This window comes from Alosa sapidissima, chromosome 10 (assembly GCF_018492685.1).
Source record: "Alosa sapidissima isolate fAloSap1 chromosome 10, fAloSap1.pri, whole genome shotgun sequence".
Taxonomy (NCBI): domain Eukaryota; kingdom Metazoa; phylum Chordata; class Actinopteri; order Clupeiformes; family Clupeidae; genus Alosa; species Alosa sapidissima.
This window is the reverse complement of record NC_055966.1, coordinates 4,643,640-4,660,713: the sequence shown is the minus strand read 5'-3', so window position 1 is coordinate 4,660,713 and position 17,074 is coordinate 4,643,640. Positions and strand designations below refer to the sequence as shown.

Genomic DNA, 17,074 nt, shown 5'->3' with positions numbered 1-17,074 from the left:
TGGGATAATATTTTTTAGAAAAAATATATCTCGGTGCACATTGGGATCTTAATTTAATGCCTTCCATATGTTAGGCACTGGGGTCACCTCTATTGCTTCAAGTGGTCATACCTTATTTTTAGGATCAGTTGAATTGTTTTGAGTTTTTGTCGTAACATGGTGATAACAAACTACAGTTGCATGTGACGTCACAGGTTTAGGCGCTTAATCTCTAACTGACCAATACAGCAATTTGCTTAACTGGCTTACATATTTTTGTAATAACGGAAGGTGATGTAAACCGCGTGGTGATAATCTTTATGTCTGGATAACTGGTGTTGTGCTTCTACTCACATGAAGAGCTGGCAGTAAGTGTTAAGTGGCAATGCTAACCAGGCTAATAAACAAACCATGCTACCGTGAGTAAGGTCGAAGGGTAAAGTCACGTGGCTTTTTTGTAGTTCGTTTATGAAACAAAAGGAGCAATTTCGATTTTTTTAAATAAGGCAAAATATGGTCTGACATTTTCTCATTTAGAAGATTATTACTGTATAGACACTGAAAAATATTTTTGGTGGATAAGATCGCTGATTTGGCTTCACAGTATTTAAAAAAAAATAGGTATATGGGACTTAACATTGGAGCTGCTCTTCGATAGGAACGCAACCACTTGGGGCGCTGGTTTTCACTTCCTCCCTAAGCCACCCGATGACGCCATTTCACTGCTTGCTTTTACATCCAAAAAATGTCCGAAGTGCAGTGCCATGCCGCCATCTGGTGGCCTGATATATTTAATGTATTAGAAAAAAACCGCCGTCAAATAATCGTGTACCTTATTCGTGTAATCTATCTGATATATTGTGTTTTTGTTTGTAAACTTCGTTCCTTCCTTTATAAATTTGAGCAATGGGCACAGTCTTAGGGGCTGAGACTTTGCATGCGATTTCTCAAATTCTGTTATTCTTGCTGTAGGCCTATGTATGTTACCAAAATGTAGTTTATCATCAAAGTGAAATGGTTGCAATTTTGTAACTTTGTAGCCTAACTTGTGCAACTTTGTAGGCCTAAACATGTCACTCAGGCCTACTTTGCATAGGCCTATTATATATATAATATTTCTGATTATGACATAGCTTTGTCCCCACCTAATTAGGCTAATAAAGTAATGATTAAAAATAATAATAAAATGCTTGATCAAGGGCCCGGCCCGGCCGAGGATAGTGATCAGCCGTTGGGTCAAGTTCGGGCTCGGGCTCCGGGAGAGACTAAATTTTAGCTTACACTAGGGTGTGTGTGTGTGTGTGTGCGTGTGTGTGTTTAGCATAACCTACGACCAATGATGTCTGCCTGTTTGTCTGTCTGTTTGTCGGTTTGTCCATTTCCTGCAGCCTATCGTCACTTAGGCCTACTGTTTACGTAAATTGGGGTTATTGTGGGTTTTGTTTAACCTTCTTAGTTTCTTTTGATTTATTTGTGGGACATATCAGTACTGGCTTGGCCAATTCCATCTATGCAGTAGTACAGGGTTACATGTGGGCCTCTTGTTTCCTGTCGTTCCATTTTGCTGTGGACCCTTATCTGGTGTATTCGTTTTGAATTTATTTTTGTGTGTGTGTATACCGGATCATTGCCTTTGTATGGTTTGCTGCACTGTAAAAGAATGAACGTGTGGGTAGGCTACCCATATTGCACTGCTGCACTTTCGCCTCTGGAGGCTTATTCACTGTTGTTATACTGATTCTGTGAGTGTTCCTTTTAAAGGAACCATATGTAAGATTGTGGCCAAAACTGGCAATCACTTTCAAATTACTGTAGTGCGGTGTATCCCCTCCCCCTCCCCCCTGACTCGAGGTTGCCAACCCAGATGTGGAAACACTGTGACTTTGTGATTAGTAAATAGGTGGAGGGCGCATTAGGCCAAAACACAACATGACATGACAAAACACAACATCAGTTGAGGGCGGCAACTTCACTTTTTAAATGACAATATCCTGGCCGGACTACTGTTGTCAGTGATATAACTACTTGAAATTAACATGATTTCTTAATGTCTAGTGACATATCAGGGCCATTTTATGATTAATTGAAATACATTTCTTACATACGGTTCCTTTAACTAAATGTTTTGTTTTTACCTTTTGAGTACTTAATAAAATTAATTTGAAGAATCCTGCATCTCTTGTCCCATTCATTGATTTGAGTGACCTGTTGTGGGGAACCCAGTAGATTTGTGGTGCTTGGGGAAATTAAATAATAGACTCCAAATTCCTGTAGTAGTGCCTTGGCCCTGCCACATATTAGATTATGATTAGATTCAACTTTATTGTCATTGTGTAGAGTACAAGTACTGTTCTGATGGACATTAACTAGATCTTGAGGTCAATTAAAAGCTGTGGCCGCTGAGGGACAATCGGTCAGAATGTGCACACCAAAATGTTCTTCCAACAGGTTTATTGCAGAAATCCACAGATGGCTGAATCCCAATAAACAGGTCTATGTGTATGGGTGTGTAAGTGTGTGTGTGTGTGTGTGTGTGTGTGTGTGTGTGTGTGTGTGTGTGTGTGTGTGTGTGTGGTTCTGCAGGAGATAATAGAAAGAGAGACAATAATCAGCTATGTGCTAGATACAAATAAACATAAGCTACAACATGAGCTATAGCCTATACATGTCTGCTACATGTTATAATAACAACCTAGCTTAGCTGAATATAGCATGACCTCACCACATTAACATTAACACTACTGATGAATGTGTAACAGGTAAGTATAGCATAATATGGTAAACAAGTCACATAGGCATGCATAATAATAAACATGGTACTATTCGACATTCATATGGAATGTGTCCTAACATTATGTGTGGCTAAGTCCACACTTACAGCATAAGCATTTCACTCGCGGTAAACACGCACTCGCGGTAAATGCACGTGTGAATCGCGTGTCTCACGCTTATACGATATTTCCTCAATAACTTCACACATAACATACACCAAACATAATACAGATACTCACTTGTTTCTGAACGCACACAAGTAGAAAATACACCCTAAAACACTATAACAAACAATCATTTAAACAGCACACTCAGTCACTTAACGCCAGCTCTCTCGAGAACTTTCTTCTTCCTCTGTATTAACAACGTTCTGAAGTCCCGGAGGGCAGCGTGCTCTCTGATTGGCTGGTTGGAGGCAAGCAATACGACTGATCTAGAGTCGGCCCTTTGTTACAAGTACAGAGACAACAAAATGCAGTTTGTGTCTAACCAGAAGTGCAAAAAAGCAGAAAAGTGCAATGTGATATACAAAGTAGGTGCTGCCACTACATTGCACATATCTGTACATGTTGTTCATACATTGTTCATATTACATAGGCATATTTATTCTGCTCTTATAAGGTTACTGCTAATACACTGCACACTTAATTTAATTTATACTACTCTTAAGTAGCCTGGCTAGCGCCACCACTTCTCAATGAGATGTGGTCTGGGAACCAAACGTTCATTTTCTCGTATTTGAAAGAAATGCCCAGATCCGTTTATTGGGTGCCACGGATGTCTATCAAATGCGTCTGTGCATAGCTCATCATCGTCTTGCTTTCCCACCTGTTCTGTGATTGGTTCCCTATCTCAGGCGAAAATTTGCTTCATGGTCTCCAGGCTGCCTTAGCAGCGTGAATCAAATTGCGCGCAAGGCAGCATGGGAACACCCAGGCTAACTCTAAAGCACCTTCTGAAAACAACTGTATACTGCTGTTTACACTATATCTTTTGTCCTGTCTATGCATGGTCATGGACACCTCAACAGGCACAGGCAAGGAGGCATCAGGCGGGGGCGGGGGGTAATGTGGGCTTAGTCATTGGATGTCACCGGGATGCAGAGCTAGAGTTCAGTAGGGTGACAGCTGCAGGAAAGAAGCTTCCTCTGAACCTGCTGGTTCGGGTGCGGAGAGACCTGTAACGCCTCCCTGAGGGGAGTGGGGAGAGCAGTCTGTGGTTGGGGTGAGTCTTTGATGATGCTTTGCGCCTTACGCAAGCATTGATTGCCCTGGATGGCCTCGATGGAGGAGAGTGAGGCACCGGTGATGCGTTGGGCAGTTTTCACCCTCTGCAGTGCTTTCCGGTCATGGGCAGAGCTGTTGCCATACCAAACTGTGACACAATTTGTGAGGATGCTCTCAATGGTGCAGTGGTAGAAGTTCACCAGGATCTGAGGAGACAGGTGGACCTTCTCTAGTCTCCTCAAAAAGAAAAAAGAAAAGACGCTGGTGAGCCTTCTTGATCAAGGTAGAGTTGTTGAGGGTCCAAGAGAGCTCCTCAGAGATGTGGACACTCAGAAACTTGAAGCTGGTGACACACTCCACCTCAGTCCCGTTGATGAGAATGGGTGTGTGTGTGCCAGCTTTAGACTTCCTGAAGTCCACAATGAGCTCTTTGGTCTTCTTGGTGTTGAGAGCCAGGTTGTTATCAGTGCACCACGATGTTATAAGCTGGACCTCCTCCCTGTAGGCCGTCTGATGAGACCAATCACCATAGTGTCATCTGCAAACTTGACAATGATGTTAGAGCCATATACAGGTTGTAGGTGAAGAGGGAGTAGAGGAGAGGGCTCAGCACACATCCCTGTGGAACGCCGGTGTTCAGGGTGATGGTTGAGGACATGTGGTTATCTAACCTAACAGACTGAGGTCTGTTGGTTAGGAAGTCCAGAATCCAGTTACAATCCAGTTCCTCTGTGCTCCTGTTCTGACGGTAGGCAAATTGGAAGGGGTCCAGTGAGGGTGGTAAACAGGTCTTGAGGTGGGCCAGGACCAGCCTCTCAAAGCACTTCATGATGATGGGGTGTGTGTGACTGGACGGAAGTCATTAAGGCTTGTTGCAGTGGAGTGTTTTGGGACCGGCACAATGGAGGTGGTTTTAAAGCACGCGGGGACAGCTGCCTGGTCTAATGACAGATTAAATATGTCAGTCCAAACCTCAGCTGCACTGCACAGGCCCTGAATACATGTCCGGGGATACCATCAGGACCAGCAGCCTTACGTGCATTAGTCCTGCTCAGGGCCGCACACACATTGGTGGTGGAGAGTGTGAGGGGCTGGTGATCTGCAGAGACCACAGCCTTGATGGCCACCTCCTTGTTGTCCCTATGAAAGCGGCCATAGAAGTGGTTCAGCTCATCAAGCAGGGAGGTGTTGGTGACAGGGGGGGTGGAGTTAGTAGTTTTGTAATCTGTAATGGCCTGGGTGCCTTGCCATATGCATCGGGGGTCAGAGTTGTTCTTGAAATTATCCTCAATCTTTAGCTTGTGGTTCTTACTTCTATTTTTGTCATACAGCAAAACTGCTGTCCTTATGCTGCAGACAATATATAGACATTTAATACCCATCTATTATTGACCCAGTGAACCATCATTATGTGTGCATATCATATGGAGCCACGATGTCAAATAAAATACATTTATAGTAGAGCTGATGATGGAATAAATTGGCATTCTATGTCATAACCCTCCTCTATAACATGGAATTTACAAGACTTCATGTTTACATTTCAGAGGTATATCGTGGAAAAAAAACACTACCCTGTTACAGCCAAATTTAGCACTCTGGATAAAAAAATCCGTGGACACAAGTCTGAGACGGGAAGAAGCTGATGATAGCCTTTATTCACAAAACCTCTAGTGTACAGCTATGACTAAGCATGAGCCAAGTACACCCGAGTAGGTAATGTGAATGGATGGATGTCCTCTGTAGCGGATAATCTAAGAAATTACGCAAAGTCTGAAGTTTACTCCCTTGGGAGTGAGCTCTTATTCTCTTGACATGGTGTTTGGAAACCATCTCTTTCCATACGTAACATGGCCAATCACAACTAAGTTTCTACCTCTTACGGAAATGGAAAACACCTAGCCAATCAGCATGCACTCAATTGATTATGGTGGAGTTTACCGTATTGTCCATAAAAATAATGTGCATCATCAACCTGTCTGGGCGAGTCTATTAGATTACATACAACAAGACCTGGTTCCTGTATGTGCATGTGCATGACGTCATCCTTTGGTGACTAATGTACCTTGGTGGTACATTAGTCTTCATAAAATTTACCACAAGTGTAAATTCCTGTGTGAGCTCTAAGAGAACAACTCACACGTAACAACAAGCCATTACAGCAAAAGATACTCATAGATTCACAGAAGCTGCGCTTTCACTTCTTCTAAAGCAGAAAGTTTTATAAAGGTAGGCACCAATTTCTTGATTCAAAACAAAATAACGCTGAAACATCTCATTATACACTTAATTGACAAATGATGAGTATGCAATATTTTGTATATAAATATTTTTAACTTTTGTCTAGACAAATACTTAAAATGTACCATTGTACCTATGAATATGTTTCATCAAGTTAGTTGATTGATCTTGATAAATTAAAATAGCAATTCAATCTAAGCATTGGATCGGATTCAAAACACCATTTTTTTTTCCAGATTGCATCTGAAATGGCATGTTGTTTAGAAGCTAAAGATTATAGTGTTGGGTTAACCTCTAATAAACTATAACCATTATGAATCTTCTGATTATTTGCCTAACTTAATGTAGTGTTTATTTATCTATCTAGTGTACAATCCCTGTTTGTCTTTCAAATGTGCATTTTAACTCTGATTGCTAGCAAAATGTGGACAGCTGCAGAAAAAGAACAGGTTCTTGGGGTGTACATCATCACATTCATCTTTGGGCTGCCAGCCAACATCCTTGCCCTCTATAGCTTCATCAAGAAGGTGCAGCGAAGGGCAACGGCTGTGGACGTGCTGCTGATCGGCCTCACTGTGTCAGATCTGCTCTTCCTGCTCTTCCTCCAGGACTGTTACAGTCACGCACTTGGCTTCATAAGAGATCGCCCGTGCCCGTCGGCACGCATGCACGCACGCACACACGCACGCAAGCACTCGCGATTGCGCTGACCGTCAGACACCGACAGCGTAGTGTAAAATTAACGGGTGACAGATGCGGCCACTGCATCATGCCGGATTCAAACCGGCGATGCTACTGCCACAATTCATGCGTTTCGCACAGCGACGTCTTCTTCATAGTGCTACGAGCTGGCTCTCGTGACGCTGGTTATTGCGTGTAGGTCAAAGGTCCTCCTTTTCGTAAAATTGATTTTTATTTCTCTGGCTGTTGCAATTGATATCAATGATTAATATGAATGCCCTCAGTAAACAGCACACCAAACAGAAAGCAAACAGTTACAAACAGTCACTCACTTGGCTTCATAAGAGATCGCGCAGATCGCGCGTGCCCGCACGCACGCATGCACGCACGCACGCACGCACTCGCGATTGCGCTGACCGTCAGACACCAGACAGCGTAGAAAAATTAACAGGTGACAGCTGGGGTCACTGCATCATGCCGGATTCAAACCGGTGATGCTACTGGCACTATATGTGTTTAGCACAGCGACGTCTTCTCCATAGTGCTATGGAAGCGCTACTTAACATAGTGCTCGGTGTTATAAACATTATTAGAGTCTCGTGACGCTGGTTATTGCGTGTAGGTTAAAGGTCCTCCTTTTCGTAAAATTGATTTTTATTTCTCTGGCTCGCGATTGCGCTGACCGTCAGACACCGGACAGCGTAGCGTAAAATTAACAAGTGACAGATGCGGCCACTGCATCATGCCAGATCAATGATTAATATGAATGCCCTCAGTAAACAGCACACCAAACAGAAAGCAAACACACTTGGCTTCATAAGAGATCGCGCGTGCCCGCCGGCACACAGGCACGCACTCGCGATTGCGCTGACCGTCAGACACTGGAAAGCGTAGCGTAAAATTAACAGGTGACAGCTGGGGCCACTGCATCATGCCGGATTCAAACCGGCGATGCTACTGGCACTATTCATGTGTTTCGCACAGCGACGTCTTCTCCATAGTGCTATGGAAGCGCTGCTTAACCTAGTGCTCGGTGACCGGTGTTATATACATTATTAGAGACTTGTGACACTGGCTAGTGCGTGTAGGTCTGCGCCTATTGCATTCTACTGTTGTTAGCCTTAAGCCTAGCTCAGTTATTATGCTATACCACATCTCCCTCCATTGGAAGAGCAATGAGCTGCATTGAGCGTAATAAACTGCATTTAGAATGGCAAATCCATATTTCTAGATATTTTGGTGAAAGTAACTTAAAAGTAATGTAATAGTAGTGTAATGCCTTACAATTCAGAGACAGTAATATTATAATGTAACAAATTACTTTGAAATGACAGTAATAAGTAATGCATAATACATTACGATTTTGAAGTAACTTGCCCGACACTCTTAGTGTAGGCCCCAGATAGCAATTTCCTTTGGGCCGGATCCGCATAAAAGCCATTAGATCCGCCTGTAGCGGACATACGGTATCTGACTGTGGGCCAGGTCTGCTCCTGATACAGGTTTCAGCTCTGCTAGCAATGCTGTTTTATCACCGGTTTACAGATTTGTCCCAGGTCCAATTTCCGCAACTCAACTGGAAGTCAGGAGATGCGTTTAAAATACAAAACACCGATTTGGCCCAAACCTGTGATACGGATATGAGCCGAAGGACCATTTTTTCACAGCAGACCCAGGTGGTAATGATATTAATTAAGGTGCTGATTCTGCTAAATTGACTGTCCTTTCCCTACTTCATTGTCAACTGGCTGCTAAAGAAAAAAAAAGGTATTTTGGAATGGCACAAATTTAGAAACCATGGGGGTGCACTATGTTCCCATGGCCACTTCATTTCTACAGTAAGGCTGGAAAAGAAGATATAGTTGGCTCAATATTGATCATATGCTCCATAGCTTAAACTGTAGGCAATGTTTAAACTATATTTCAAGTTTAATGTCAGCATGTTGACTTTAAAGTCGACACGTCGAGATTAAAGTTGACATGACATTTCAACTTTATTCTCGAAATGTCGAGTTTAATGTCGACATGTTGACTTTAAAGTCAACATGACGAGTTTAATCTCGCCATGGCAAAAATATTTGTTTTTCTTCGTGTGTGGCCCTAATACTCCGTCGTACATTCCAGATAATCCAGGTTTGAATTTGTAGCAAATTTCGACATGCATGCCTCCAAATTCGGGCTTTAAGTTTCACAATGTGTTTACATTTTTCTACATGATTTCATAACAGGCCAAATACAAAATAAATGTTACAAATATCGCCTAGATATAGGTAAATATTAAAATCAGATGATATACAGCTGACTAAGAGTTTGTGCTGACTAAGTAGCCTTAATGATCACAAAATGCTAAGCATGCATCTAGCCTATTTGAGTTTCTTAAAGCTGAGCTGTGCTTAAATTGTTCAATACATGATTTCAAACAGGCCAAATATAAAATAAATGTTAAATATAGCCTAGATATCTGTAAATATTAGATGATCAGATGATTTACAGTTATATGTAATATGTCATGTTTCATGTTTTTGTAATGTTTCATACAGTGATGCAGGTCTAACTGTTGTGAATAGGCCAAATACAACTTTGATCATTTTTATAGCCTACTACTGTATAGTTAACTTTGGCCTTGGTGCCCTGACATGTGGCCTTTGTGCCCCCCACCAAATATGCCCAACTGAAGGCCAAGTGGCCTTGCCCCTAAAATGGTGAAATTCCAAGCCTGGAAGGTAGAGTATTTCAAGAAAGAAAGAGCAGTATACAGCAGTACATGATAAACCTATATACCTTGTCAATCAACAATCTGATACCCATGCAGATAAATGATAATGACCCAGAATGATCATGACAATGACTGCCCCTACGAGGTCTCATTCCAACAAATCCGACCCACAACCTAATATGCACCTGACACCCCTGGTACAAGGAAATAACAATGATATCTCTTGAAATTGAAATTGAAAATCCTCAAGCTTCCAAACATAACTCCAAACTAAATCTCCTGTGCCATGTCAGATGTATTTATGGATACCAGGATATATAATTAAGCTACACTTCTTGATATCACGCTGTGCCATATGTTCAACTCCTGTCCTCTTTCGAACACAGACAAAAACAAAAAGTAATGTAAAAAGGGAAAAGGAATGTTGAAGAGGAGTTCTGCATGCAAACGACTGTGTTGCTCCAGTGGACAGCTTTTCATTACCTCTTGGCTTTCACAACACAGAAGACAGCTGAGTTGAGGCAAAGTCAGATCCAATACTGCTGTGCAAAGAGCCTGGCAACCCACTCAATGTGCCAACCAGTTTGGCATGTTGTAGAAAGCATACCGCAAAACATTACAATATAATGTAATGTATGGCATACATATTGATTATGATTTAATCAATGTAATGCTACCATAGAGAATAAAGTCATTTTTCTCCATCAGGGTAATTCTAAATATTACAAACACAAGTGTGTACATCACATATAGTGTTAAGGCCCCCAGCCCAAGAGTTTTACAATGACTCCAATAGTCGACACATTGGCTACCACATTTCTTACATGCACTTGACAATTCTCTGATGCCTCTACCCTGTGAAGAATGCTATTAAAATTGTCTCCTTAATCCCAAATGTAGACACAGTTGACTGAGTAGATTCCAGTGTAGTTAAGAGCAGGTAAAACTGGTTCTGGTAACTCTGTTATACGCACAGCACAGCACAGTGTTGCAAGGTGAAGCCAAGGTAATGAACTGAAGCCAAGAACTAGGAAACTCCTGGCTGGGGTGAAATTGGAGGGGGGGGGGGGGGGGGGAACGGGTGCTATAGCCTTATTCAATTAAGATGTCTCTTGTGGGGAACAATTAGTTAGGTACACCATTTGCTATTGTAAAGTGACAACATTCTGTCTGCTTACAATAAATGAGATACAGAAAACCACTAAAATCTAACACCTGGATGTGGAGAAGGATAAGTTTTAATCCAGTAGCAAAATCCAGGTCTACTAAGTCAAACACAGCAGCACAGGTAGGGGCATACAATTACAAATCACAAATCCAAAAACCAAAGTCAGGGTACAAAACAAGGTCAAGAATCGTTAACCCAGCAATGTAAATAGATATCTAGGGACATAGAGGGCTGCATTCACTGAACGGGTGTTATCCATCATCAAAAAGCAGAAAAGCAAGACGTACTGGATATATTAATGAGATATCTAGGATACAAAGTATAAGCTGAAATAGTAAATAGCAGGAATATCAAGTGACTGGGGGGAGGGGGGGTGCGATGGAGGTAACAGTTATCTACTTGTCATTTCTTCCTAGAGACATTCATGGCACAGAAGTCCGTCTGCCAGATTTTGATACATGCATCAGTATTTGCCTAAATACCAGCATCTGCTGGTCATCCGTGGGGCAGCCAAGGCCTACTGGTTAGCGCTTCGGACTTGTAACTGGAGGGTTGCCGGTTCGAACCCCGACCAGTAGGCACGGCTGAAGTGCCCTTGAGCAAGGCACCTAACCCCTCACTGCTCCCCGAGCGCCGCTGTTGTTGCAGGCAGTTCACTGTGCCGGGATTAGTGTGTGCTTCACCTCACTGTGTGTTCACTGTGTGCTGAGTGTGTTTCACTAATTCACGGATTGGGATAAATGCAGAGACCAAATTTCCCTCACGGGATCAAAAGAGTATATATACTTATATATATATACTTATCAGTAGTACTACAATTTGCTAAAATAGGAAAGGTTCAGAGGTGGACCTGCATACTTCTAAGCCGTGATTGAAGGGTTTCACTTTCACTTCATATTGTAATGTGTCACATGAATGTTGATCATGCCCCAGAGGTTCTTTTGGTGGTTGGTGGTACAAATTTCATTGTGTTCACATTTATTGTGTTGGCTAGGTACAGTATAGCAACAATAGTCCACCCCCACCCCCACCCCCACCCCCTTTGACCACTACTGGGCCAATGCTTTTGAGGTGAACTGTGAATCTTTTGATTGGTGACTGAGTCCTGTTCAAAAACAAGTGCTTCACCAAAATACATAAGCTAGCAACCTCGTCAACTTTTATCAGTACCAGTTGTGCTAATAATAATGTTTGCGCGGCCAGACTGTTAAGGTAGTGTGTTTATAATGTCTTTAAAGAAAATAGCACTTCAACATAATACTATACTTTTATATTTATTGAAATCATTATTTGTCAAGCACAATAGCTGACAGTAAATAAACATAGTAGAAAAACAAATCAAAAACATGAAGCAGTAGGATCGGATCAAACGTGGTTAACATTTAAAGCAGGAAGGAGATCTGAGATCTGAAAAGAGCATATTTCTCACAACGTCCTGACATTCAACAGTACAACTTTATAACATTCCAACAAAACATTTCATAATATAATGTTTAATATTATTACAAATATTTAGTGTCAATCTCAGATCATGGGTCAGTGTACATACATATAATTAAATGTTTAAATAAATGTTTGATGTTTCTAAGCATTATTTCTTTCAGTTGTTTCAGAGGTCCTCCTTCAACGTCTTATAGTAAACAAGACATTGTGAAGATCAACACACTTAGTAGAGCAAGTGACATCTGATTCCTCTCTCCATGGCCAGCTGGAACGAAACACATGGGAACATGAATACACTGAATAGCAACACCCATCTCTATCTATCACATGGGAACATGAATACACTCACTGAATAGCAACACCCATCTCTATCTAACACATGGGGGGGGGTAAAGTAAACCGATAAAGTACCTGGAGTAGTCGTGCCTATCTCTGTTGGAGTTGGGCTTGTTGGATGAAGATTGTCGAAGTCATCTACCAACATATCCTCAGTGTAGGTCAGAGAGCCATTGTTTGGGGCCGGATTGACACCCATTAGCTTGCACATGAGGGCATAGATGTTCACACTGTCAAATGGAGAAGCCAAGTAGTTCTTCTTGAAATCTGGTCCAAATGCTCGGAAGATCATCTTCATGTCCATTTCCTGATTATGAAAGCCATGATCTCCTTTGTTCACATATATGATTGCTCTCTGTGGACACCAGAAACAACTGTCTCAATAATGGTTTCCCACAAAACATTACCAAAACTTACACTGTGTTCCAGATTGAACTGATATATACCTTATTAGTTAGTCAAAAGTTTACTGGTCTTGGTCCCTAAAATAAAGAGCTAATGCTATACAAAAGAAAGAAGACACTATACATTATAAGACAAAATACTAAAGCAATATAACAGTATCCAAGGCCAGTATTCATGTGAGAAAATGTAAGTATACAAAATCTCTAGTGTAGAATATCCTGATTCCTGATATTTTCAATTTTGACCATTTTCACTGTACACCTTGAATCAGAGTGGAAACCAGTAAATACTCACTGAATTCAAGTTGTAACCTAAATCTCCCACAAGAATAATGTCCTGGATTCTGCTGTTTTTGGCAAAGTGAAAGTTTTCAGGAACATCTTCTTTCATGTACACTGTCAGATTGGGATGAGCATTCTTCAGCTTATTATAAATGTCTTGCTTTTTGCCATTCCTGGGTCTTAACATTCCAAAGCCACCATAATCAACCAGTTCAAAGTGTACTAGCTGCAGAAAGTTAATATATTTGTTGAGTATGATTTCTTTGACAGTTGGATCGTGTTTTTCCTTTTTTATTGTGGTCATGCCATGGTCAGATGTGATGATGACATTTAGATTGTCAGTTAGGCCATGCTTTGCAATAGCCCTTTTGAGGTAACCAAGTGTGCGGTCGATCATCTTTATAATGTCCTTTCTCTCTTGGGTATCTGGACCCTTGGAATGTCCGACACTATCAGGCTCCCCAAAGTACAGGGTGACAAAGTCAAAGTCCTCCTGAGTGTACCAGCGCATGACGGTGTCTATGTTCTCTTGCCACTCTGTCTCATTGTCATCTGGCATACCATAGGATTCAACAAGTGCTCGGTCCACTGCTTGTCCACTGTAGTTGACTCCACCTCCGGGATAGTAAAAAGATGCTGTTTTCAGTCCCTGATGGAAAATGAATAAAATATGCCATTACTCTGTTGGGCAGTAATAATAAAAAACAAGTAAGAGAATGTTTTATTGTTTATCTCTTACAGGCATTATTTAGGCATATTTATAAAATACAATATACACTACTACATTACATTTACATACATTTAAAGAGAAAAAACAAAGAACTTTCCAGATAATATAGGCTATTTTCACAAGTTTTGAAGTTCCCTGATGCATAATAATGCTGTATGAAAGTTACATAACTAATTCTTGTGAAATTCACTACACTTTTATAACTACAGTATCATACTATATATTGTATTTCACTATTCCTGAAGAAGGTTTTTGGCCGAAAGCTTGAATAAATTCCTATATTATTGCACAGATCTGAGTGTGCGGATTTTGATCCTGTGCTTGACTATGTACCATTTCACTAAAATAGTTATAATTGAATGTGTGTATTCTAACTTTTCAAACTTCAATCTTTCCCCTCTAGAGTGTCATTAGTATTTGTGACTGATCATAGTTCTGTTGGTTGGTTAATATTATTCTTTTGGCTAATAGATTGATTGCTGTGTACATGTATCTATTCATGTACATAGTCACTGGAGAATAGTTTTGTGAGTGTCCCCACCTGGTTCTGTGCTGTGATCCATAGGGGCAGGGCTCCGTTGTCCCACCACTCGGAGCGCTTCATTGTTGCCTTGTGGGTGATTTTTAGGAGTGTTGTGGAGTTAAACAGCATGTTATGTACCACTCCATGATCCTCAATCCATCTCCCTACAAGTACAAATGTTGACATCAATATTAATTAGACTGTGTGTTGGTTATTCTACACGGCTGCTCAAACCCACACTTCCCTCTCAGACAGCATTTTAGTTGTGTTGTTGTTAGTTGCAGTCCATTTTCAATGCATGGGCACATCACAGACAATGAGGCAATTTGGAGCAAACTAACCTCAAAGAACAGGGATAGAAATATGGGAACAATCTGACAAACAGTTGGTTTGTATTTCATTGACATAGATCATTTCAGTATATAATGGTGAGCATGTGTATATGCCAAAAAATAGGTACTTTTAAGCCAGTTATGAACATTCTCCAATTTTACATAGGACCATAAAGGTGGATATGACTGATATTAGGCTAATTAATCTTCTTCAATTGATCATATACTCTAATCAGTTCAGATAATGCAACGTTTGAGAACATCCTTATCTAGAAGGACTCAGATGGTCATAGGTAAAATGATCAAACATGACCCCCTGATAATGGTTGACCTTAAACTCTCACTCACTGGCATTAACTTGCTTTATCAACGTTGAAGGACATTTCTACGGCCTTGTACGTGAGCTCCAGCGGCTCCAGACCTGTCCCCAGCACAGAGACAGCCTTTCAGTGTTTTAGTGTCCCCAGCACAGAGACTGCCTTTCAGTGTTTTAGTGTCCCTGGGTCTAATGCTGCTGTCTCAACAGATGGCAGCAAAGAAAATTGCACTTGCAACAGCAGTCTGGTAAAACATCTGCAATTGCTGCACACATTTAAAGACCTGAGCTTTCTCAAGAAATAGAGTCCGAGAGAAAGCTGTTATAGTCTAATACAATCATTTGTAATAAATTAAGACTGTAGTAGCATATACAGCTCTGAAAAAAAATATGTGGTCTCCTTATTTATTTTCAATATGACCGTCAGCTCATTTGAATGTCACTCAGCAACCATGGGATGACATCAGAAAAATGTAGTGGTCTCTTCATTTTTTCAGAGCTGTATATTAGTCATAATAAAGTTTTACTTAAACTTTATAGTTATAAAAATAAATAGAAGAATAGAATTAAACATTCAGTACATCTTAGAGCCTAATGTACAGCCTTCATACTCTTGCTCTTACCAGTGATGGTGGTGAAGTGTGAAGGGGATGTCATTGTGATCATTGGTGGAGTGATGTATTTTGCCTTCACTCCTTCCTTTACCAATTGATCAAAATTAGGCGTCTCCACATCCTGATCATAATCCCATCTGAAGCCATCAAAAGAAATGAGCAACAACTTGTTAAAGCCACCTTTCCTGCCACCCTCGCTAAAAGGTCTGCATTCTGCACCATAAAGAATGCAGGCAACCAATATCAACCCTAATTTCATCTTGCAATGAGTTCAGAAGGGGAGCATGAATGGTGTGCTGAAGGAAAGCTACACCATTTTATAGTCAGCACTAAAAATCAGATAAGATAATACTGTAGCCTGCCTGCTAAAACCTGTATCCTCTTTCTGTAAGAGTGACCTTTCAACATGGGTACAAAACACATGGTTATATGGTTATACACATGTCTACAGGCAAATTGCTGCATATGAGCAATCACACTTAAAAAAATTAAAAAAATAAGACAAAACATACAACCAACAAGTAAAATTATAAATAAATAATTATAATAAAATGTAAAAATAACGATGAAACAATGGCACTTAAAGAATAATAATAATAAGACAACAAACAAAGTTGTTTGAACAAAGTAAAATATCATTCAAAATCAAATTGAAATAAAACAAACATTTCCATAAAAATAGCCTCATTAAAAGTACCAAGGAGTATTATAAAGGCGATGGATTTAACTCCAGGCTATAGTGTTTTGAAAAAGGTAGGTTTTAAATCTGGATTTAGAAATATTGATTCCCTTACATGAACTTGAAAGCCATTCCTAAGATTGGGTGCCACAAATGCTCTTTGACCATCTGATAATTTCTTAACAGATGGAATAACCAACAGAGCAAAGAGTGTATACTAGTGTATAAATGAGCTAATAAACATAGTGAAATGAGGTGGTGCAAGGCCTTGTAAATTAAAAGGAGAATGTATAACTCCAGAGTAAAAACAACCTAGGGTCTATTTACGGTAGTTAACAACTTCATACTTTTGATTGAGAGCAAAATTATGTTATTTGGTGGCGTTTTGAGCAAGACCTTTATTTGCATTATCACTGAATGGGCTTACGATTAACCTAATTTTGCTCTCAATCAAAAGTATGAAGTTGTTAACTACCGTAAATAGACCCTAGGTTGTTTTTACTCTGAAGTTATACTTTAAAACCATGTACAACTTGTACAGCTTGTAGTTTTGGTCAGCATTCTGGCTGCACTATAGTTATACTAGGCCTACCTATCTGAATTTTACCATTGACTTCCATTGACTTTAAGTA

The 17,074-nt window shown here is 40.5% G+C and overlaps 1 protein-coding gene across 1 annotated transcript; it reads right to left on the bottom strand.

Annotated features, from left to right (window-relative positions):
• Window positions 1–12,095: 12,095 nt before the first annotated feature.
• zgc:153896 (uncharacterized protein LOC569930 homolog) lies at window positions 12,096–16,032 on the bottom strand. Its single transcript, XM_042105941.1, has 5 exons — window positions 15,773–16,032; window positions 14,520–14,665; window positions 13,262–13,897; window positions 12,638–12,917; window positions 12,096–12,491 (listed from the first exon to the last, which is right to left on the bottom strand). Exons 1-5 carry the CDS (start codon window positions 16,020–16,022, stop codon window positions 12,415–12,417), a joined length of 1,389 nt encoding a protein of 462 aa, XP_041961875.1. The 5' UTR covers window positions 16,023–16,032; the 3' UTR covers window positions 12,096–12,414.
• Window positions 16,033–17,074: the final 1,042 nt, after the last annotated feature.